At 51.0% G+C, this 22,212-nt stretch overlaps 1 protein-coding gene and 1 non-coding gene across 2 annotated transcripts in view; one reads left to right on the top strand and one right to left on the bottom strand.

The window, feature by feature from the left end:
• LOC122388982 (ATPase family AAA domain-containing protein 2-like) overlaps window positions 1-7,652 on the bottom strand; it is a 60,160-nt gene extending 52,508 nt beyond the window's left edge. The window contains exons 1-8 of the mRNA XM_043380594.1: window positions 7,408-7,652; window positions 6,682-6,841; window positions 4,209-4,388; window positions 3,416-3,654; window positions 2,770-3,100; window positions 1,662-1,857; window positions 1,047-1,160; window positions 538-683 (exon numbers count right to left, since the gene is read on the bottom strand). Coding sequence (XP_043236529.1) covers window positions 538-683; window positions 1,047-1,160; window positions 1,662-1,857; window positions 2,770-3,100; window positions 3,416-3,654; window positions 4,209-4,388; window positions 6,682-6,841; window positions 7,408-7,467 — 1,426 coding nt within the window. The 5' untranslated portion in view covers window positions 7,468-7,652. The remainder of the gene's footprint in view (window positions 1-537; window positions 684-1,046; window positions 1,161-1,661; window positions 1,858-2,769; window positions 3,101-3,415; window positions 3,655-4,208; window positions 4,389-6,681; window positions 6,842-7,407) is intronic.
• On the top strand, window positions 2,441-2,512 carry Trnad-guc. Its single transcript has one exon. It is a non-coding gene; the product is annotated as a tRNA-Asp (tRNA).
• Window positions 7,653-22,212: the final 14,560 nt, after the last annotated feature.

The raw sequence follows: 22,212 nt of genomic DNA, 5'->3' as shown, positions 1-22,212 counted from the left end.
CGGCAGTGGCATGTTTGATAAGATTAGTTATGCTTCAGGATGAATATGAAACGATAATCCTTCCAATGCTCATTGCGCACGCCGATACGTGAAACATTGAACATTACTTGAGTGTTTCATATCCCACAAGAAAAAACTAACAACTCTAGGAGCTTATCGATGATCACAGGACAGCACGCCTTGGAATAACTTGTGCCAGATGCATCACCAATCTTTGCACACTACACAGTGTGGTATGCCATACTAAATCACACAGCATTGCACACCAAAGTACCTATTGCAAGCGTTCCCCAAAGGCTTCATAACAGCTGTTCTACCGAACAACGGTCTACTGCAGCGCCCCCTTGTCTACGGATAATTACGAATCCATCCCGGCCCTTGGACACATTTAGCATGCTTCCCCAGCACCTAAGATCCACTCCACGGCACTTCTGAGTTCCACCCCATGGCACGTTCTGCCCCAAAGCACCTCCAAGTTCTACTCCATGGCACTTCAAATTTCCACCCCACAGCACTTCTGAGTTAGTTGCGGCTCACCTGGCGGTCCGCAGAAGAGCACGCCCTTGGGCGGCGTGATGTTCTTGCTGCTGAACACCTCCGGGTACAGCAGCGGCAGCAGGATCATCTCCTTCAGGTCGCGGATGTGCTCCTTCAGGCCACCAATCATGTCAAAGTTGACAGTCCTGTGGAAGGGGAGGAAGTCACAGTACGTGAGTGTGTGCCTCATTGGCCTACCTTAGCCTGATCTTGTCTGGGTAAATCTCATGAAAGCCTGGGCAGATTGGCCTTGCCTGCTTGCTGAGAGAGGGAAAGACAAGCTGGTCCATACATAAAAGGCAGAGTACATCAGGTAGCTACCATCTGACAGTTCCCTTCAACCATATTCGGGAGTTCACAAGCATTTTCCCAGAGCCTGGTTCCAGCGGCCGGACCGATAACAGAGGCGGCTCGCCAAGGCGCCTTGGCGCCGTCCACATCACATGAACCCAGCCCCTGTAACCCTGACCCCTCAGTGACCGCCCACTGACCCCTCCGAGTACACTCACCTATCGATACTCATGGGGTCGACGTCGGCCAGACTGTTCCCGACGCGCGGCTGTCGCTCGGAGACACCCGCCCTCTGGCTCGCCTCGCTCTGAGAGAAGTTCATCGGCAGGCACCTGGCGGGAGGGCGCGGGGGATCAGTTCAGGGGACGGCCATCTGACACTCTTGGATGAGCCAAGCGGTATACCAACAATGTGCAATGATCAAAGGGAGCATGTTCACAAAACACAGCTTTTTAAAACAATGGCGAAATAAAACGCATGATAAACGTTCCTGCTTCCCTCAAAGGCGAAGTGAAGGGAAGGTTAGATAGGGACGATGAGTACAAAACGCATGAAATTTATACAGGTTATGCATTTTACTTACACCTCATTCACGTCCCATCCACCTCGATCGTGGATGGGACGTGAATGAGCAATATCCACCTCGATCGTGGATGGGACGTGAATGAGCAATATTAGTACGATCCCATCACGATCGTACTAATATTGCTCAGAAGCCAGTCATCTCAAACACGACCATTCTCAGTCAGATCCGTTCCCTCTCCACCACACCCTAAGGCTATCCGTATACAGCATACAGCGCCCCCTTCCCCGGCCCGCGGGGCGGTGCGTACTTGTTGCGGAAGCCCTGCATGCTGCGCGCCTTGCGCCGCTGGAAGCTGTCCTCTCCGCTGTCGCGGCCGCTGCTGCTGTCCGTTGTGCTCTCATTGAAGGCAGAGTTCTTGCGGTGGTGGCGGCGGCGGCGCCAGCTCGGGTGCCCGAAGCGCTCCTCCCGCAGCTCGCGGGGGCGCGGTAGCTGCAGGGACTCGTCTGTGGACACACCAGAGGACGACGTTAGTTGTCATACGATTAGGTTGGATGGGGTTTCAGGTGACAACAGGTCAGTGCTTGTTATAAGGTGGAGGCTGGCCAGCGAAAAATGCTCAAAGCGATACTACAGGTGATGTGCGTCATGTGCTGAAGAACTAAAAGCCCAGTACATACACGGTGAAACGTCGCGTACTCATTATAAAACCCAAATCGCAGCTGAACTCAAGCAGAGTACGACTTTTTCACCCCACCCTACCACATTTTCATTAGCCGATCACAGCTATGGTGACGACTAGTCATCATTGCCTAGCACGGCTCATCAGCAATACGAATTGCGTCCATTCCCGCGCGTTTGCGTGGCCAGCGCGTTGTGTGACAATTCAAGGCAGCGAAACCGGTTTTTGGCTCGCTCGGACAAACAGTCCAGCAAAACAGGTAAAGTGGGGTCTGCATTACTGTAACGTCTTCCGCGCAACTGAACAAACGTGAGCAATAAAAACCGGATGGCCCACACACGACAGGCGACGTCACTGAACCGGCAGCCCTTTCCGACCGAAGGTAAGGACAATAGTATTGCCGTCACTCCTCGATAGTATAGTGGTGAGTATCCCCGCCTGTCACGCGGGAGACCGGGGTTCGATTCCCCGTCGGGGAGCTTTTGTGACCTCACACAGGTCACAAGAGGTCACTTACGCAACGTTTTCATGGTCGGAAACATTCAAGGCAGCGGGATCTGCGGATGATATAAGGTACTCTATTCCTATAGGATTCCTATAGGGAGGTTACGCCATTGACTCATAATTTCGGTCAGTGGGTTTCATAGCACCATGCTCAAAAAGCAAATGCATTGTGGCGGAGGACGCTGCCTATTTATAAAGAATTTGCATTCGGTCTGTCGGTCCGGCGACTCACCCTGGTAAAACTCCGGCTCCCGTCGGTTCTCTCTCAGGTAGTACTTTTTGATGACCTTGGTCTCTGATCGGGCCGCCGAGCGGGCCGCCCTGGGCCGCAGCCGCTGCTCGGGCGGCCGGTCCTCGCCGCGCTGCTCCTCTCCCGGCGGCGGGCCAGCCGCGTCCTCCGCCTCCTCGGCCACCTCCACCTCCTCCTCTTCCTCGTCCGAGTCGCTGCTGGAGTCCCCCACGAACCGGTGCACGCGCCGCGCCGGGCCCGGCTCCTCCACCGTGATGCCAAACCGCTGCGCCGGACGGTGGATACGCTTCACGCGGGAGTACATATCCATGCCCTGTGGTACCAGAGGGACGGAAAAGAGGATACGTTGTCAGAAACGGGGAGAGACAGCGCTGAGGCATACAAACAAGGCTACAGTATGTCTTCCGTTGAAATGCAGCGAAGCTAAAACCCACGTAGTTCACATCCATCGCACCTTAAGTTAAGAAGAAGCCTTTTTGACATGAGGCAATCGAGTGAAAAGAGAATGAGAATAAATAAAACACATTGAAGGCATGAGCTTCCCCAGCCTGACTACCCCCATCCATCAGACGTGCATCTCCGTCACCTCCAATCCCCCCCCCCCATGATCCCGCACGATCCCGCTTACGTCATCCTCTGGCAGGGGCGGCAGCAGCACGCGCCGCCGGCTGGACGGCTCGGAGCGTCTTTCCGCCTCCCCGTCATCCGGCGGTGTCGGAGGCGACGGCTCAGACCTGGGCCTGGCCGGCGGCGGTGGCGGCGCGTCGCCAGCCAACTGCTGGCGCCCCGAGTGGGCGATCTGGGTGGTGATCCACGTGTCGCTAAAGTTGTCGTACATCATCTTGCGCTTTCGGCCGCTGCGGCGCACTGGTGGAAGAAAAGGGAAGATGTTGGCGGCTGAAAGGATACCTAGACTGGTCCAGTGGCGGGGACGCTGCTCAAGACTGTAGGAGTTTGTTGGTAAAAGCAGGGAGCGCCTGCGGCAAGTGGAAGCAAAAGTTAGCTCGCATGGCCACGTCAGATGGAGTTGTGTCGTGTTATGCAGCAGAAACGTTGCCATGTTTGACACGATTCCACCGTTCACTCTCATTTTTTCGAGCTGGCAATAGCTGTCAAGACCTGCTTCTCTAACTACATAGTATCGTGGTTTTATACGGATACCCATACAATTAGACCCAAACCGGAAAGATTATTGACTTTAAACGCTACGTCGCAATTAACTATAATAAAAATCAGACTTCAAAAATAAGGTTTTTGGTAATGGACCAGCCATGTTTTGCCAACTCATGGCCCACGCCCAGGTCATCAGTCTCATCTCTTCTGATTACCAGCCAATCAACAAACCAAACTACAATCACTCGCCACATGACGTCTACAACCACCCCCGTAGCACACTGTCCACCATGACAGCCGCTTCCCACCTTCGATCTCGGTGAACTCGACGTTGTAGCGGCGCCGGGAGGGCGGCAGCCGCTCGATGACCCGATGACGTGACGAGCGGAACGGGCTGCCGGTGAATTTGAGCTCACGGTCGCGACGCTCGCCGTCCCACGAGTCGCTGAACCGCGACAGGGAGCGTCGGCTGTGGGAGCACGAGACACCTACCGACAGGGGAGGGGGACGGGGTAAGTTTACATCAGGAAAACGAGTCACAAAGGCGAGCTGCTAGAACAGGGCGAGTGATGAATCGCTGACGGAAAGGACGCATGCCATTACAAAGATAAAGAAAATGTTGAGACACAAATTCCGATACCGTAGTAACCAGTATAACGCCTTTTGGGGCGACTAACGGAGCGAGCGAGAGGGTGGGCCTTGCACGTGCGAAATTGCGAGGGGGTACCTCCAACTGAGTTGTGCACGGCACCCTACTAACTGGTCTCTAGCGATGTGCCAAATTTGGGCACAATCGGCCCAGCCGTTCTCGAGATCTGAAAGCGGCACCCTGCACGTGCGCACGTGCAAAATGGGTCCCAACTGACTTGTGCACGGCACCCTACTAACCGGTCCCTTACCGTGTACCAAATTTGAGCGCAATCGGTCCAGCCGTTCCCGAGATCTGGAAACGACCCCTGCACGTGCGCACGTGCAGCAGCACCCCAACTCTGGCACATGTATATGCAGTGCCTAGTGGGTGCCTACCTACATGCCAACTTTCAGCGCAATCGGCCAAGTAGTTACCGAGATATTGCAACAATTAAAAAAGTGACACCTCTTCGTATTGCACGTGGCACGTGCATAAGGGGTTACCCACATGCATCGGGAATAGTCCAATACTTGGTAGAGGGAATGAAGCTACCCTACAAAAATTACCGCGTGTAAATCGGTCAAGTGGTTGCTGAGATATAAGCCTCGCAAAAGCGTGACCACGGCCGGCCGGCCGGCCGGCCGGCCGCTCATACTCAGAAATTTCCGTTATTCTACGTAAGACTCCGCTCGCTTCGCTCGCTCCGTAACAATTGGACCAAATTTAGCTACCGTAGTACCAAACGGACGCTAACGATAAAGAAAGATAGGTGGTGTCAAAGCAAATATTCATGAGACTATTCCCAGGGAAATGCAGGCGGTTTCCTATTCATCGCTCCAACAGGACCATGCACGTAAACTACAGCCAGGCCAGATCACTACTGATAGGATTCACAGCGCGCAGGTGACGCCACTGGCTTTACGTTTATTCGTAGGTGTGACATACAGCGGTGATCCATTGACGAGGAGTAAACGTGTAGGGGAGAGTGGGGCAAAGCGGCCACCCTAACGCTTCTCACGATGCCAACGCTTGATTTTTAAACTTGGAAAGATTCTTTCTATACCAATGTGATCCCTATTAAGTTGCCTTTTATTTCAACTGCGTTTTATTTCCAAAGGCGTTCACATATGAAAGATATTGACAAAACTTTAAACCTATGCATATTGGCCACTTTGCCCCATACCCTGGGGCAAAGCGGCCACCGGCGTCTTCTCAAGTCCCGATATGAGAAACAAAATAGTTGCCTCGTGTACGACTAGGGTATTTGATGGTGACAAAGTTAAGCGAGGATGGATGATTACTTTATCATCTTCCACCTGTAGGTAAACAAAGAAAGGATTTTCATGAAAAAAAAAACATTTCATTGCATTATTTGGTAACTCATGCAACTGAAAAGTGGCCAAGATGAATGCATGACGACACATTTGAATATAAATAATATTTTTTATCCAGATGGAAGCAACTTATGCCCAATTGCGGGGTGGCCACTTTGCCCCGGCCACTTTGCCCCGCGCATACCGTCCGAGACAAAAATATTCCAGCTTAGCTATTAGTGGGGTAAAAAACATTAAAATTGGTAGAATACATGTACGATAACCATGCAATGCATGGACAAGAACGCTTATAAAAATTCCAAACGGTTATGGAATAGGTAACATAACATTTAAACATTGTAAACATAGTTGGTAACCTGGCAAGAAATGCTTTTCCGTGTTTCAAAGAACAATGGTGATGGGCCTGAAACCCAGGTCTGGCTCATTCGAACGACCGTGAAGAGAAGTATAACTGTAAACCATAAATTGGAACTGACGCCAGCTATGAAGGGCTAAAACGATGGGTGGCCGCTTTGCCCCGGGTGGCCGCTTTGCCCCACTCTCCCCTATGTGAGCAGCTGTTCGATCAAGACTGACAAACAAATGTGTTTCTTAACATATTGCTAGTTACACTGCTGCAGATGGCTCCTCTCGAGTTCCGTGCAAACATATTGCCACTTGTCCGCTAGCGTAGATCTCGATGCACAAGTGAACATGAGCAATGAGCATGCTCCATCTTTCAGGTGACGCATGACAAGCGCACCCACTGGTCCAGGTTCCAGCGTCACCCGGCGCCCTCCCACTCACCCACAGAGCCGCCGATGATGTCCCACTCACCCATGGTGCCGCCGAGGGTGTCTGCCGAGCCGGAGGCGGAGGCGGTGGGGCTGCCGGGCCGACCGCGCGTCTGTCGCCGGGCCGCCGGTCCCGCCATCTGCCGCTGCGGGCGCCGCTCGGCCCCGTCCCCGTCCTGCGGTTCTTCCGAGCCATCAGCCTCCTGACCAAACAGGGAAGGTCAGAGATGGACAATATTGCTCTGGTGGTACTGAAGCTTTGCAATCTAATGTACCCAGAATGTGTGCCAAGCACTGCAACAGCCTGTCACAGAACTAACTGACCTACCAATGCATGGCATACCAATGCGTGTTTGCATGACATACCATTCATGTTTGACACCATGAAACCACCAATAACATCATATAGGACATAAGTTGCCCTAAGCATTGAACAGCACTTCTTCTTTTTTAAAGAAAGCAGGATGAAATAATTGCCTTACTCTGAAATGTTACCAAGACCCCACTTGCAAAATCCTTACCATCAGCAATTTTCCAATTATGTCCACATAATTCCTACAATTTGTTTTAAAATGCCAGCATAGAATCTTATGGTCCTATTACTATACCAAGTAAACTGTTTACCTACCAAACTACTAAGGCAGGTCAGTGCAGAAGCCCACCTAAGTAGAGTGGTCAACTGAGAGCATATAACAGGTAAGAGGACTTTAAGAGTAGGTGACTAAGGCATAAATAATAAAAATAGATAGGTAAGCAACATTACCCTTACCTCTTTCACTTTCTTTGGTGGTGTGTCATCTTCGCCCCTGGAGTGCCTAGTCAAAACCATTTTAATATTCTTCCAGAAACTCTTTAAAGTCAATAATCAATGCCCTAGTTTCAAAATACTGTAGCTATATAGCAAGCATAATCTCTGTTAACAGCTCATTCACCACCCTCACCAGGTGAGAATATCTGAAGCTAACATCCCAGGGGCATAGTTTGCGTTTGATATTGTCATTTCTTTTGGAATTCCTGAAACATGTAGTGATTCACATCTTAGACAGTTCATTCTCATCTCAGATCATGATGACATACATGTTATTTTCTTTGAAATGGCAAAACAGGCACAAACAGGCACAATGAACTCCTGGAACTCCCACTGTGTTTCACGTGTCTGCATTATCTACGCATGAAGTTTGGAAAATTGTGGAATTGCGGCTCATTGTCAAAAGTTGTTTGGCTTAAAAAAAAGTTGTTTGGCTTCAAGTTCATTATCAAAGCTGCCACATGACATGATTATCAGCAAGTGCTGCACCTGTCAAACTAATTTCTACCACCCAAATCTTCATTTCTTATTTGTACCTGATAAATCAGTGAAAATTGACTTACAAAATGAGCATACTGTATTTGTAATGATGTCACTAGATGCAGCTGGCACCCATGAGGCCATGACCCAGTGTCTTTACTATGGCACCAGCGGCAAACTGTCAACAAATCTCGACTCGGGAACATTCTTTTTCATGGTCACCAAATTCTGAATTCAGTCCCACGCACAAGGGGGAAAAGCTCAAATTATTGAGCGCTCAAAATATTGAGCGTGTGACGTCAGAGGCTTCCATAGGCGTAATGCTGAGGGCTCAAAAAATTGAGCCGTTTCAGGAACACGTTTTGCAAAAGCAACTCGCAACACCTAGGGAGAAATGGCAACACCCTAGGAGAATCACTAATGATGCAAAACAGATTAGGCTTTCATATTTTTCACTGCTCAAGCTTCAATGATTGGGGGAACACCAATTTATAGGTCGAAATCTTACGGCATACCAGGATGACTTAAAAACAGGCCAATATTTATGTCGAAATAAAAGTTATTTTTTGTCCATTCACGTTTTTTACTAGGGTTCTGTTGGAAAGAGCATTTTTCATACTACCCAAAATGATTGCGACTCAATTTCACATTGCTGATATCGGAGAATATTTTTCATTTGGCGGCGCCGTTTGTTTATTTCGTCGCGACGCCTCCGGTTGCGTGGTTGTCGTCGTCCTCGTGTTGAAGGTAAGTTTTTATCGTTTTAGTTATATTTAGATGTTAAAAGGTACACTGAAAAGTTTGAATATGCTGTGATTTTAAATTTGGAAATACGGAAACGTCAATCAATTCACGTTTTCCTCGATTTGCGTGCAGATAAGTAACGGTCGACGAAAGTGGCGCCATCCGATATGATGTTTTGAAGGAAGGAGACGCAACATATTTACGTGAAAATTTTTGTTTTTTAGTGGTCTAAGTGCTTCAAAGGGACATGCCTAAGAGCTGGACTTTTTGCACGCGTTCCCCGCCAGGGGGCGCCACTGAGGAAGCACCCTCTGACGTCACCATAAAACTGCGCGCACTGTGCGCACGGTTCTGTAAGCAAGTAATATAGTGGTGGTTTGATGGTGGAAATTGGAATAAGTATTTTGACGTTGTAAAATTTCAAGCCGTTTTTGTAAAATTAATTAGTAAATGCATTTCAAAAGTATTTATTTAAAGTGTGAAAGTAGAATAATTAGAAAAACATGGATGTTTTTGTTCCAATAGCTTATTATGTGAGACATGATCGGTACCAATGGGTACTTCTAAGAAGTAGTGAAGAAGTACCAAACAGCCTGCTCGGCTCCGATCGTCAGCTGTCCTTTGGAGCTGGACTTCAACGCTGTAAAAAAAAATGTGTGCTGAATTAATTTTTAGTTTCACCAAAAAATAAGAAATTTATCATTTCTTTTTCACTTTTGTAATTATTGTTGAGTGAAGAGACATGTTCCTAGTTCTGACAATATAAATTATTAATTAAAAAAAACGAAATGCGACGGTAAGTATCTGCTACTAAATTATCACTTTAACCAAATACATGGAGAATCTTGCTACCATTGCCTATAAAACGTGCTTATCAATACACAAATGTTTTATTTCAGACAAGAAGGATTATTTGCCTGAAGTCTTGCGTCATGTGCTACTGCTTTGATTCCAAAGACGCTCTCCGGGTCGGGGTAATTTAGTTCTTCATCGATCGATAAGAGATTTTGATTCCATTGATATCCAAATTGATAAGCTCGGCACCATGGAGTAAGGGCGTCCCCACAGGGGTGACGCAGGAAATATGAATGGCGTTTACACCGACAGTAGTTCCCACAGCCGGCAATGGGAATCTGTCGGTGTAAACGCCACTATAGTCCCATCCAACTCAAACACTGGGGAATATCCTCGCACTTTTGAGGACGGAAATCTATGGACCTGCTCGAAAAATAGTGGATAAAATACGGCGAGCTTTCAGTTTTATGGTTGGGTCTCCCTTCCGAGGCACATATTTACGGGGGATATTGTGTCATATTCCCCCGGCGTCCCGATGATCGGCGCCCAGCTCAACGTCGAAGGCGCCCTGATACGCGGCACTGCTATCTGTGAAGGTGCCCAGGTTGCTGCCGCTCGAATTTTGGTCGCCTACTTAACAAAACCTCCGTTGGTGCCATCTCAGTTTCCTCGAGGTCAGGCAACCTTCATACGCCGTTGGCTACCTTGGCTGGCCGGCGACTCGTTCCCCTCGTGGCGACGCTCTTGACATCCAGTCAAAAGTTGGAGTGGCTGGCGCCCCCAGTGGGGGCCGGGGAAGGGGCAGTGGGCCTCCACGTTGCTCTCTTCCCGAGCCTATGGTGACTTGGCTCAACTCTCCTCAATAGAATCTGGATTCTGCACGCTGTATTAACATGGGCGTAGACACCACTACGGACAATACGGACAGTGGGTGTGACAATCAGTAGTGCCATTCATATAGAGCGTGTCATATATGAGCGGAGAGGCAACAGTACAGCTGAGCGGAGAGACAACATTAAAACAACAGTACGGCTGGCGTTGCATGGAGCTGCAGGCAACCGGACAGCGGAGGCTTGCGAAAAATAAACAATTCGTCACTTCAACATATAAACAATAGTATAAAAAGCAACATTAACACATATTCTAATGGTCGAACCCATGCACTAGCGGCTCACGGCGGGCACAGGCACGCAGTGCGGTAGCGGTACCGGATCACACGTCATGGGCGTTGTCTCAGCATAGGTTGTTATGAGCGGAGAGGCAACAGTACAGCTGAGCGGAGAGACAACATCAAAACAACAGTACAGCTGGCGTTGCATGGAGCTGCAGGCAACCGGACAGCGGAGGCTTGCGAAAAATAAACAATTCGTCACTTCAACGTATAAACAATAGTAAAAGCAACATAAACACATATTCTCATGGTCGAACCCATGCACTAGCGGCTCACGGCGGGCACAGGCACGCAGTGCGGTAGCGGTACCGGATCACACGTCATGGGCGTTGTCTCAGCATAGGTTGTTATGAGCGGAGAGGCAACAGTACAGCTGAGCGGAGAGACAACATCAAAACAACAGTACAGCTGGCGTTGCATGGAGCTGCAGGCAACCGGACAGCGGAGGCTTGCGAAAAATAAACAATTCGTCACTTCAACGTATAAACAATAGTAAAAGCAACATAAACACATATTCTCATGGTCGAACCCATGCACTAGCGGCTCACGGCGGGCACAGGCACGCAGTGCGGTAGCGGTACCGGATCACACGTCATGGGCGTTGTCTCAGCATAGGTTGTTATGAGCGGAGAGGCAACAGTACAGCTGAGCGGAGAGACAACATTAAAACAACAGTACAGCTGGCGTTGCATGGAGCTGCAGGCAACCGGACAGCGGAGGCTTGCGAAAAATAAATAATTCGTCACTTCAACGTATAAACAATAGGAAAAGCAACATAAACACATATTCTCATGGTCGAACCCATGCACTAGCGGCTCACGGCGGGCACAGGCACGCAGTGCGGTAGCGGTACCGGATCACACGTCATGGGCGTTGTCTCAGCATAGGTTGTTCGCAATCTAGTTGAAGCCTAAGAAGACGGCCAGTGGGGTCTCACTGCTGCTGAGGCGACCTCGGAGACGATGCGTCGCCCCTCCTGTCGGCGACCTGCGGTGAGCAGGACTCCAGATAGCTGTCTGGCACGTTGCCGACACTGCCAGACGCTGTCAGCAGGCCTCACTGCTGCAAGTGATGTGCAGATGGACGCCAGGTGACTTCGTCTGCAGGCGATTCCAGAGACCGCGGCCTCACCAGGCAGTACCACCTGCATCGCCATGTCGGTGTTTCTAGAAATGGAAAAATAACAGTATCGGTGAAGGACAAGCAATACAATGTATTCTGTTTTCCTCTCTTGCAGGTATACGTAATCTACAATTATCATTGTTCCTATTTCATTCAACTGAACCTGAAAATTCCACATTGGCACATTGTTTGACTAAATTTGTGTAGTTGGGAACAGGGGCGACGCCACGGTGCGACGACTGGAGGGGACATTGACCATTTTGGAGGGGACGAGGACCATTTCAAGTCGATTCTTTCCATGCAACGCCATAGGCGTAATGTTAAAATTTTAAAAAGTGGAGGGGACGAGATCCCCTCCGTCCCCCCCCGTGGCGACGCCCTTGGCTGGGAAGCAGATTGTTTGAAATACATGTTTGGCTGAACAGTGCGGAAAATATTTCATTGATCACTATAGCTGCAACAAAAATACTGAGACAGAAAACATTAGCGCTTACCTGGCTCCTTAGTCAGTCCCACACCACGGAAGTGGTACCATTTATCGCAGCCGTCGCATTCGACCATCGGTGCTGCACTGATGCTGCTGCACTCCCCACATTCCCAGTACCTTAGGAGCGTCTTGGCTGTGAAAAGATTACATGAGTCATGGCGCATACATGAATAGTAAGATGTTTTATATGTTTAACATCGCATAGCAAAGACACAACAGCTGGGAGTCAAGTGTAAGCCAAAGTGTAAGCCCTGCCATGTTTTGCAGACTGGTTTTAAGCAAGAAAAGCTTTGCTAAAAATGACGCTTGACGAAGCCTCATCCTACTGGGCTGTCTGACATGTCTCCCTGTAAAAAGCATGTGGCCCTTATATTGTATATATGATGAATGTTAATAATGCAGAGAAAACACAGTATAAATTATACCCAACGTTTCATCTTAATCGACTTTGTCAAGGGTGTTTGAACAGCTTGAGATGAGTGAAGTGTAAGGGTACCTAGGTACATCTGAAAATAAACTGAATCTGCGTTCAATAAACATTGATTTTGATAATACATTTCACAAATCAAACTGCTAATAACAATCATACTAAAATCGCACGACAGATAACTAACAATCGCATGAAGAACTTCTTGACTCTCCTCAAATTCGCCTTGACATTTGTCGTCCGAACGAATGTTGTGTGAAGTTACACATTTGTCTTTTCTGCGCAGCTTTTGTGTTTGCCATTTACCGCACCAATGTTCGCCAGCGGTGGTGACTTTTCCTTACCTGCTCACGAAACGTCACACACGACATGACGTCACCCGAAGACGTCATCAAAAAGTCCAGCTCTTAGGCGTGTCCCTTCAAAGAGGCTGTGAATGTTTTCTTCACACAATTTTTCACTAGGTATGATGAGGTTAAAGGTAGTTTCAGTCTTAACTTTCATATAATTGACATTAAAACATATGATAGTCCACTCCTATCAGTGATTGAGTACCTTGATATTTGGCATTTCTTATTAATTTGAATGTATTCTCTATCCATATGTCCTGATAGTAAGTGACAATACTCTGCCAATATGTTTCCATAGTTTTCACATTCATTTTCCAGTCCTTTACATAACATCACAATTTATAATCAACAAAACTCAACTCCTTCGTTACTTCACAACACTGACAGCATGAGAGACTGACAGTCAACTATTGTGTGTGTGAATGCTGAAACAGGATAGCCACTTTGCTGACTGGCTCATATGAAATAAGATAAAAATGATCCTTTATATCATTTCCATCTGGAGGATCGGAGTCAACGGAAAAGGGAGGCCACTTTCAAGCCTCAAGGTCTAGGCCGCCAGACGCCAGTCGACAGTCACCATTAAATTTATAATAGATTAATTTATTATTATACTTTGAGACCCTTAGGTCACTGGATCGGCATCACATTTTCAGTTTCAATATAGTAAAAGTTTTTATTTGTATGATGTGAAATATATTCCTGAATCAGAATTTAATTATCCCTAGGTACCTGGTAGAGGTTTCGGATTTAATGCTAATTGTTGGTGTGCAGTCAGGATTTTTTGACAGGTCCAGATAAGGAATCCTGAGCAATTTTCTAGTAAAGTGGTCTCCTTATAATCACCACACATTTTATCAAAAGCATTTGCAGAATTCATTCAATGAAGAATTTTATCAATGTTGCACCCATTTCTTAGACGACCTAGGCTGCATCTTTTTTAGTTCCTTCCTGTTGTATGACATATTTTCCATTTTGTTCCACTGCATAAAGAAAAAATCGTTTGAGATCACCAAACAGCTTTTCTTTTTCTGGCAGGTCTGCACAACCAAGCGGTCGCTGGCGAGGACGTCAGCCATCCCTGTGGGTAAGGTCATCTGCTCAGCCTTTGTGGAGATCAGGAAGACGTCACCAAGATGAAGACTTCGCTGGAGCAGAAGCCGCTGACCCGTGTCCGATCGGGCAGGTCATGCTCGACGGCACGAGCCAGAACTTGAACGACTCGGTGACATCAACAACATGGTGGAGCAGGTGAATGAGTTTGGCGACGTGTTGTGCGACTGCAAGAAGGGTTGTCTGCGTGTTCTGGCCGGCGGAGCGGTGACGCTGCGCAGTCTGTGCTGGCGGTGAGCAGCTGGCCGTGGTGACCGCGCGCGCCCACATGCGCCGACAACCTGTGCGGCTTCGACGGCCCCGGGACAGCCCGATGCCGCCCACTATGCGACGCCGACCGCGCACTGTCCGCACGGCCACATGGAGGTGTGCCCGCGCCTTTTGCCCGCACGTCGCTACCTCGCAGCTGGTCTGCAACCACGCCGTCGCCGCCTGTAGCCCGATAACAAAACGGCTGTCTGATAATGCCGCGTGTTCTTTGTGATGTTGCTACTGTGATGGTTGCTACTGCTGGTCTGAGACTCGATGTTTCCATTCGTCCTTTACATGTTAAGGATTTGATAATGATTAGCTTAGTCCGAGCTTAGGTCGTTTATATCATTTGTTATATGGCATATTTTGGATCAAAGCAGTACGACACTGCCTCCTGCTTTTGTGATGTATGCTGGCAAGACGCAGGTTCCGGTCGCAGGTCACCCGGTTCCAATGTGGTCGGGCTGGCATGCGATAATGTGATGTTGTTTTGCTCGTCTCTGTGTTCCACACTTGATGATGTTTGTGAATCTAACCCACATTGTATAGTATTTTTGTTTGTTTGCGGCCGATGGCCTTGTAAGTTGTAACCGTGGCAATACAGTTTTTCCTGCTATAATTCTCCAATATTCAAGCGTGGGTGGATATCTTTCTGTATTCACGTATTCCCTTCTCCCAGTACAGTCAGAGAATATCAATACAGTATTCATACGGATTATTCAAGCCCTGTATAATTATTTTAGGTGTGCCGAATCCGAAAGGCGACCGATAAAACTACTAGCGGCCCCGCAGGGGGCTGACCGTGGTCAGAGCTGCTGCTTAGCCGGGGTCATCTGGCTCCGGCTGTGCGGCGGCTGTGACTTCGGCCAGTAAGGGGAGTAGCGCCCCCTCGGCCCCAGCTTGACGCGCGTTTTGACCTGGACTTGCCTTGCTTACTGGATGGATTGTCTGCAGGATTGGCCCCGCAGGGGGTTGGCAGTGGCCGGGGTCGCTGTCGGACTGGGTTCCTTGGGCCTTTGCCCCGCGGCGGCCTTGGCCTCGGCCAGCAAGGGGAGTAGCGCCCCCTCGGCCCCAGCTTGACCCATGCTTGCTTGCGACTTGCTTTGATCGCTGGTTGGACAGATGGTACGGCCCGACTTTTCTTGGTTTTCGTGGTTTTGTTTCTCTTGAGCGGTCTCTGTTTGCTTTTGCTTTGCTTTTCACCGGATGTCCGCGTTTCTTTCGATCACAGCTTTCTGATTCTTTTCCTACCTTTTTCGTTGTTTTTGCACCCGCAGGAACACAGCCGAGTTGGGCTAGTGTAAGGGGAGTGGCGTCCCCTCGGGTACCAGCCGGTTTTACTAGGCTAGGCGAGCCGACCCGTACCCCAGGACAACGGGATCCTGGAGGTTGAGCCCCCCACCGTGCGGAGCCAGTCGCGGTGGCTGGGCAACACGCCTCTTTGGCCCTGAGTTCTGTAAGGGCGGGACACTCAGTGGGGCGCCGCACTTGAGGAGCCATTCCCAGTCGTGACGCCGCCGGGGGTGGTGTCTGAGAGGTGTCGCCGGCGGGGTTCGGGCACTTGTGCTCGTCCTCCGTCGGTGGGACTGATCTGTCGCTGCCCCTGGCGGTGACTCGGCTAGGCGTCAAGGGAGGAGGCGGTATCCGACCGTGGGGGGTGGTGAGTCTCTCTCTCCCCCGCGGAAGGTGCCGCCAAGTCCCGTACAGTCAGCTCGGCCGTCCCAGGCCTTGTAGCGGCGCCGTTGCGGAGCGTCGGCGGCCGAGCTGGCGGAGACCAAGCACACTCCATGGATAACTCGACCAACCCCCCTTCCCCCACTCTTACCAATCCTTCGGCCTCGGCCGATCCTCGCCCGTTGGCCTCGGCCGACAGGCGAACGGTGCTTGAAAAAGGTCCACGATCTCCTAAGATCCTCATCTTCCGGAGCGCAGACAGGGAGCTGAGCTCTCTGTCGCCCTTCCAGCGGAAAGATGGCTGCGACCGGTTTGGTTCGATAGTTCGTTGTGACCGGATGCGTGATGGCGCGCTGGAGGTCGAGTTCAGGAAAAGCGAGGAGGCGGCGAAAGCATTGGACGCTACTCGCTTCGTGTTCTCCGAGGGACGGGCATCCGGCCGGAGGCTCGTTTCCATCCCGCTTACAGTGGAGCCCCACCGTTCTAAGAACTCCTCACGAGGGGTCATTAACTGTTTCGATTTGAGGGGAGTGAGCGACGAGGATATTGCGGACGGACTCGCCGATTTCGGCGTGACAGCGGCTCGCCGCATCATGACGAAGAGAGGCACGGTCTCGACCAACAACATCATTCTGACATTTGACTCTACCGACTTGCCGAGTGAGATTCGCGTGGGCTACGTGAAGGTTCGCGTGCGGCCTTTCGTCCCAGCGCCCATGCGCTGCTTCCGCTGCCAACGTTTCGGCCACACAAAGGACAACTGCCGAGGAAGACCCACGTGCTCCAAGTGTGCTTCGCAGGACCACACTGACGAAACCTGTGACTCGGAGACCCCCCGATGCGTCAACTGCGGAGAGGGGCAGACGCCGCACTCCGCGTATGATAGGTCTTGCCCTGCATACGTCAAGGAGAAAGAGATCATGACCATCAAGGCTACCAGAAATCTGTCTTTCAAAGAGGCCCGGGAGGTGTACAACCAGAGTCACCCGAAGACCTCGTATGCCCAGAAGGTGAGAGTCACAAACTCTACCGATGCCTCCCAGATGAGCGTAGCACAGCTCGTGCAGCTTCTCAAACGATTCGGCCTCACCGTCGTAGCCACTGGTGACTCAGCGGACAACACGGCGCCTCGTGCGCCGCCGAGCAACACAGAGCAGGCTGCTCAAGAGTCAGTGTGGGGTCCACCCAGTCCCGCTCCAGCCGCGAACGGTAATGGAGACGATTGGATCGTCGTCCAGCGCCGACAGGGTGGTCGGCGCCCCCCGGCGCAGGGTAAGGCGCCACCCACCCCGCCCCGCCCCCGACCGTCTACGGCGGTGCAGGAGGCTCTGCGGCGGGGGGAGGAGGAGAGAAGGGCACGTGAGGCGAGGAGGGCTCGCCTCGTCCAGAAGGCCCTCGAGGCTAAGGAAGCCTCGTCTGCCGACTCCGCCTCCGGGAGTGCCAATGCGGCTGTCGCCGCTGACACCCCGGAGACACCTGAGGCGGGGACTCGGCCCATCATGGGTCCCCCGCCGCCTCCTCCACCTCCGCAGCGGCGGCCACCACCGCCGCTGCCAGAGACGCCTGTGTCGAGGACACAGGCCGCCGCCTCGACATCCCCGTCGGGGCGGCAACAGCCCTCCGCGGCTCCAGGGCGCCTCGCCAAGCGGCAGACGCCCCCGAGCTGGTCACCTTCGGAGGGCGACGCCCCCCGGTCGAAAAGGCCCCAGCCGGGCCCGAGCCATGCCCGATCTGCCTCTGCTGAAGGGAGGCTTCACCGAGAGGGCTCAGGGCACCCCCGTATCCGCTACGGGGGGAGCGCCTCCTCGGAGTTAGAGGACCTAGTCTAGTCTTTCAGTCTAGTCTTTCCTCTTTTATCCTTTTATCTTTTTCGCGCTATTGCGCTTTTTTACCAGGTGCATTTCTCTCGGTGCTTTTTACCTTTTTTGTGGTCAGTCAGGTATCTGTGTGCGCCTTTGCCTCATGTTATACGCGCCCTTTTTGCGCCTTTTTAACCACGCCTTTTATTCTACAGTGGAACTGTAGAGGCCTCCGGGCCAACTACCAGGACCTACAGTCTCTTATCCGTTGGCGCACACCCCTTGTTTTAGGTCTCCAGGAGACCAAGCTAGCGCCAAACGTTACCTTTGCCATCAAGGGCTACTCTGTTTTTAGAAGAGACCTGGACACCCCTACCATTGCCCATGGAGGTGTGCTTCTGGCGGTTCACCACAGCGTACCTGCTCGCCAGGTGCCGCTGCAGACTCCTCTGCAGGCGGTGGCCGCCAGAGTTGATTTCAACCACCGGGAACTGACAGTGTGCTCTTTATACCTACCACCAGGTATAGCGCTCCCGGTGGTTGAGCTGCATCGACTTGTCGATGAGCTTCCACCTCCGGTCCTGGTAGTCGGCGATTTTAATGCCCATAGCCTGGCGTGGGGATGCGACACGACTGGCACTCGTGGTCGACTTTTAGAATCTTTTATCCGCGATGAGGCGCTGTGTATTTTAAATACAGGACAGCGCACCCATTTTACAACACCCTCCGGTCAAACATCGGCTCTGGACCTGAGCTTAGTCAGTCCGCGGCTAGCTCAGCTTTTTACCTGGTCCGTCCATGACGACCCACTCGGGAGCGACCACTTCCCAGTGTGGCTGGAGCACCAGGAGTCCCCAGTGTCAGGCAACCGTCCACCTAGGTGGAATGTTCGGAAGGCCGACTGGGGCGAATTCCAGGCCGCCGTAGAGGCCACGGTTTTATCCAGAGCCGACCCCTCTGTGATGTCTACAGAGGATTTTACATGTTTACTCATTGACTCCGCAAACGGGTGCATACCCAAGACGTCGAGTCAGCCTCGTCGTCCTCCGGTCCCGTGGTGGACCAAGGAATGCGGAGATGCGATTCGTGCCAGGAAGCGCGCTTTTAGAAAGTTTGACCGGAGTAGTACTACTGAGAACCTCATCGCTTTTAAGAAAGCGCGGGCTTTTGCCCGTCGCGTTTTAAAAGAGGCAAAGGCTGTTTCATGGCGCACGTACGTGAGTTCCTTAAACCGTTTTACTCCTACGACCCAGATATGGGCACGCATGAAGCGCATTGAAGGCCGGTTCAGCTCTGTTCCGCTTCCGGTTTTAAGAGTGAACAACACGGACATATCCCACCCTTTAGACGTCGCAGAGACGATAGGCCGTGCACTCTATCAGCGCTGCCGAGGAGAGCCGTCCTCACGACCTGCACCAGCCGCCGTGGACTTCAGCACAGCTGAAAATTTGATGTACAATGAGCCTTTCTCTATGGCTGAGCTCACGTCTGCCATCAGCTCGTTGCGCAGCGTCTCAGAAGGTCCGGATGCTGTCCACAACGACATGCTCCGTCATCTCCCAGCAGTTGCCCTCGAGGCGCTGCTAGCAACTTTCAATTCGCTTTGGGAGACTAGCACTTTCCCTGAGACCTGGCGGGAAGCCACTATCATTCCTATCTTGAAGGCTGGCAAGTCGGGACATGACCCTCTCCACTATCGGCCCATCTCTCTCACATCATCGCTTTCAAAGCTGATGGAGAAGATGGTCAATGTGCGTCTTAGCTGGTTTTTGGAACATCACGGTGTTTTTACAAACGCCCAGTGCGGCTTTAGAAAGCACCGCAGCCCTGTTGACCACATTTTAGCCCTCGACACCGAGATACGCACCTGTTTTACTGAAAAGAAGCACCTTGGAGCACTGTTCTTTGATATTGAGGCGGCCTATGATACAGTGTTACGACACAGAATACTTTCCAAAGTACACAAGTACGGCATACGCGGCCGGATGGGCCTCTTTATTAAGAACTTTTTATCGGGTCGTCGGTTCAAAGTCCGAGTTGGCAGTAGTCTTTCGAGCAGTTTTACCCAAGATAACGGAGTTCCCCAGGGCGGGGTGCTTAGTGTGGCGCTCTTTGCAGTGGCGATCAATGACATCGCTGATGATCTGCCGGTCTCGATCGGTAGATCGCTCTTCGTGGATGATTTTGCCATTTGGTTTGCCGCTTCAAGCGCTCGGCATATGGCCAGACAGCTGCAGCTTGCAGTGACGCGGTTGGAGAGATGGAGTCGAGACAACGGTCTTCGTTTTTCAACAACGAAGACCGTCGCTATGCACTTTTGCCGCCGCCGCTGCGGCGACCTTCCCTTGGGAATCCAGCTCTATGGACAGATGATTCCTACTCGTCCGGTGGCGAAGTTTCTTGGGATCTTTTTTGACAGTCGTTTAACGTATAAAGAACATTTTAGAACGCTTCGGGAACGATGTTTTAAATCCCTGAACGTTTTAAAATGTGTCGCCCGCACATCTTATGGTGCGGACCGCAGGACCCTTCTTCTTCTATATCGATCTATTGTACGATCGAAGCTAGATTACGCTTCTTTTGTCTACGATTCAGCGAGTGAATCTAGCAAGAGGGTCCTGGATACAGTCCATCATGCAGCACTCCGAGTAGCCACCGGAGCATTCCGCACCTCGCCCAGGAGCAGCATTCTTGCTGAGGCGCATGAACCGCCACTTTCACTCCGCCGTCAGATGTTGGGTATGCGGTACGCGCTGAAACTGCGCCAATTTCCTATGCACCCGACGTACCCATACGTTTTTTCACGGCATGCCACCCGATGTAACGGAAGGTTACGACCCTCGTTCGGAGTGCGCATGAAAGAACTGTTTTCAATAGCTGACATAGCATTGCGTAACGTTCGTCGTACCTGGGCTGCGCCCCCTCCACCGTGGAAAAGTGTCAGTCCACAGGTGGATCTTTCGCTTTCTGCAGTTCCAAAGGGCAAGTTGCTGCCTGCAGAGGCACGAGTCCGAGCCTTGGAACACCTTGCCTCTTACGATGGTTTTATTCCTGTATTCACAGACGGCTCTAAAACACCTGAGGGAGCGGGCTGTTCTTTCGTCGCTGGCGACGATACCCGTTCATTTTCGTTGCCATCTTTCGCCTCGGTGTTTTCATCGGAACTTGTTGCCATCGAGAAGGCTTTGTGTTTTATTGAGGTATCGGACGGACCTTTTTACTTGATTTTATCGGACTCCCTAAGCAGCCTGTTGGCCCTACGGAGTTTTAATCCAGCCGACCCGATCGTTCAAGACATTTTAGCTCGGCTTCAGTCAGTAGAACAATCGGGTAAATCTGTTCAGTTCTGCTGGATTCCCAGTCACATTGGCGTTCATGGCAATGAGCTGGCAGACGCGGCTGCAAGGCGTGCTGCTGCAGCACCCTGCACTCGTCGGTTGCCATTGCCGGCGCGTGATTTTTACCCTGCTGTACGATCTTTTATTCTAACGGAGTGGCAGGCAGAGTGGCGCCTGCGTGGAGGCAGGAAGCTCCGAGAGGTGAAGCCGACTCTGGAGCATTGGAGGTCTTGCTCGCAAGACAACAGGTCAAACGAAGTGATTTTATGCAGGCTCCGCATCGGTCATACGTATGCGACGCATGGCCACCTTCTCCGCGGAGATGAGCAGCCCGTTTGCGGCGGGTGCGCCGTGCCTCTCACCGTCGCCCACGTGCTTTTATCTTGTCGACGCTTGGAACCGGACCGGACTCGCTACCTGGGCCGCATCGCTCCGGATATCACCGTCCGCCACTTGCTGGGTGACGAGTCACCCTGGGTTTTATCTGGCAACATCTTTTCCTTTATCCGTTCAATCAAATTCCAAGTAATCTACTCGATCTGATACCAAACCAACTAGTCCATACGTCTATTCTAATCTAGTCCTTACGCCTAGTCAGCTGTCTTTTACGATACGCTTGGAGTATTTTACCCTTCTTTGCTCTTTTTAACCAGCTTTTAGGCTTTTTTAAGCCTTTTATTACGTCGGTTTTCTTGTGACACACTTGCTTTACTTGTATATAGTTATGGGCGCAAAATGACCTTGTAGTCGGCGCGCCCTTAAGCCCCAATAAACAAACAAAATAAAACTACTAGCGGAAAATGTGACATGATGCCATGGGTTTGTGAGAAGTTCAGGTACCACGTAGCATTCAACTTCCTGCATTTCTGTTTCAACTCAGTTTAACGTATTTCAACGAACATAACATCAAAAATGGCATCCAGTACCGGCTTCACCTGTCACGGAGAGCGCTCAAAAAATTGAGTGTAGATGCTGGCCGGCACTCAATTTTTTGAGCGCCAGCTGACTGTCGTC

This window comes from Amphibalanus amphitrite, unplaced genomic scaffold, assembly GCF_019059575.1.
Source record: "Amphibalanus amphitrite isolate SeventyFive unplaced genomic scaffold, NRLGWU_Aamphi_draft 000341F_arrow, whole genome shotgun sequence".
NCBI lineage: Eukaryota > Metazoa > Arthropoda > Thecostraca > Balanomorpha > Balanidae > Amphibalanus > Amphibalanus amphitrite.
The sequence above is the reverse complement of the archived record's forward strand: the minus strand, read 5'-3'. Positions and strand labels throughout refer to the sequence as shown.